The sequence below is a fragment of the Typopeltis vanoorti genome, chromosome 11 (assembly GCF_054136105.1).
Source record: "Typopeltis vanoorti isolate ZY-2024b chromosome 11, IOZ_Tvanoo_1.0, whole genome shotgun sequence".
NCBI lineage: Eukaryota > Metazoa > Arthropoda > Arachnida > Uropygi > Thelyphonidae > Typopeltis > Typopeltis vanoorti.
Genome location: NC_143559.1, coordinates 66,574,463 through 66,576,835, shown reverse-complemented (window position 1 = coordinate 66,576,835; position 2,373 = coordinate 66,574,463). Strand labels below are relative to the sequence as shown.

Here is a 2,373-nt window from a genome sequence, read left to right as displayed (position 1 = left end):
TGGAAGATCATCACCAACCTACTTTTTTGCAAAACATCTTGCAAACTTATTAAATAATAAAATACGATCATCAGAATCCTATATCAAGAATAGTCAACATTTTGTAAATAAACTCCAAGCCATTACGATTGCACCAACTGACATGCTAGCCAGCCTAGATGTTGTATCCCTTTTCACCAATGTTCCAGTAGACGAGGTAATAAACATCATCCAAGACCTCTTTCCTCTAGACATCACACAGATGTTTAGACACTGCCTTCAATCTAATTTCTTCAAAGTTAACAACACCATATACCAACAATTAGAAGGCCTAGCAATGGGAAGCCCACTATCACCATCTTGTGCAGACCTTTTCATGGAAAAACTTGAAAATGAAATTCTCTCTGCAATCTCTCCGAAACCATCTACATGGTGGAGATATGTGGATGACATATTCATCATATGGCAAGACAGCTTAGACAACCTTAAATCGTTTGTGGATAAAATCAACTCAATACATAGCAAGATAAAATTCACTCTGGAAGTAGAAAACAACAACCAACTGCATTTTTTAGATATTTTGATAAAAAAACAACCTAACAGTGTCAAATTATCCATTTACAGAAAGCCCACAGATACTGGAAGATATCTTCACTATACTTCAAACCATCACAAGTCACACAAACTGAGTTTTATCCACATGTTGAAACATAGAGCCAAAAAATTTATATCAGAAGAGGAGGATACACAGAATGAACTCTCACTAATAGCCAACACATTATCACAAAATGGATACCCTCAAAACATCATCAAAAAATATCTATACAATGACAACCCCAGACAAGAAGAATCCCACTGTCAGCACGTTTCTACTGTAGTGATACCTTTCATCAAGTCAATTTCTTATCAAATAGCAAGAATACTAAGAGCCAACAACATCAGAGTGGTCTTCAAACCAACCACCAACATCAGACAAGTTTTAGGATCTCCAAAAGATAAAGTTCCGTTCTACAAATATCCAGGAGTATATTACATTCCCTGCTCCTGTGGTCTTGCCTACATTGGACAAACTTCACGAAGTTTAGAAATTAGACAAAAAGAACATGTTGGTGATGTAAACCACAACAGAAGCATTTCTTCCGGCTTAGCACATCATTTCTACACATCTAACCACACGATAGATTGGCAAAACAGCTCCATGCCATATCTCGATGACGACTACAGGCATCGTGTTTTTAAGGAAGCCACAATAGTACTAATAACCGGCGGAAACCTCAACAGAAATCAGGGTATAATTCTCAACAGTTCGTGGAAAAACTTGATCCTCTCTCTCAGTCAATCTGAACTACAGCTAGCCAGTAATCACATTACAAGTCTACAACAAGCACGCATGCGTGATAATGAATAAGAACAATAAGCCATCTTTGTCACGCGAAACGTGTAACCATAGATACTAGTTTGGTTTACAACGTTTTTTATGTTCCTTTTAATTTGCATTTATTTTCATATCTCCGTAATACCTTGAAAAAGCCAGACAGTTTGCTGGCGAAACTGGTAGGTTTTAATAAATGTTTATTTGTAAAATACTGGTCTGTATTAATAAAAGTGTATTTCTATTGTTGATACCTGTCATTCACTATTCGCATCCAGGATTTGAGACAGCTTTTATTTTTAAAGCATAACAACATGCCTGCAAGCCGAACCTCCAGTGGACGTTCAGGTCGTCGATCCCCTTCACCACAAAGAAATCCGTCTCCTAGACGACCAAAAAGAATCACAAAGTCGACAAGAGCTGGACTTATAATGCCCGTTGGACGGATCCACCGTATTGTCAAAGAGAAACACTACATGGAAAGAATTTCTGCTAATTCCACAGTATATTTAACTGCAGTGTTGGAATATTTGCTCGCCGAGATCTTAGAATTATCCGGAAATGTAGCACTCCAGAATGGCAAAAAGAGAATCACCCCACAATTTATCCAGCAAGCAATGAATCACGATGAAGAGCTTGCAAAACTATTGCGTGGAGCTGTGATACCCGGAGGAGGAAATATTGCGCAAATGCTAGGCGTTCTTGCTGCCCATGGAAGATAAACCGATTCAGGACGAAATTCTAAATTTTAGAGGTACTGTACGCGATTAAAAATGTGGACTTGTTTTTCGAAATTTTTGTTATATTTGTGTACACGTCTGATAAATTATGGCAGCTGATTTTTTAAAACCTAGAACTGCGCACAATGAAATATAAATTATATGATCACTTCTTGTATAAATGTTATTATTTAAATAATTGAAAAAAAATTACAATTATGAAAATAAAGAAAAAAAATTAACGTGTTCAACATTTTGTAAAGATTTTGTAGTGTGCAGAAAATGCAATTCTAAGATCTTAAT

At 36.5% G+C, this 2,373-nt stretch overlaps 1 protein-coding gene across 1 annotated transcript; it reads left to right on the top strand.

The window, feature by feature from the left end:
* The first annotated feature begins 1,648 nt into the window (after positions 1-1,648).
* On the top strand, positions 1,649-2,108 carry LOC150101688 (histone H2A-like). The gene has a single exon (XM_090400381.1). It carries the CDS (start codon positions 1,666-1,668, stop codon positions 2,071-2,073), a length of 408 nt encoding a protein of 135 aa, XP_090256507.1. The 5' UTR covers positions 1,649-1,665; the 3' UTR covers positions 2,074-2,108.
* Positions 2,109-2,373: the final 265 nt, after the last annotated feature.

Coding starts and splice junctions, on each gene's coding strand:
- LOC150101688 (XM_090400381.1), top strand. CDS start 1,666: ATGCCTGCAAGCCGAACCTCCAGTGGACGTTCAGGTCGTCGATCCCCT.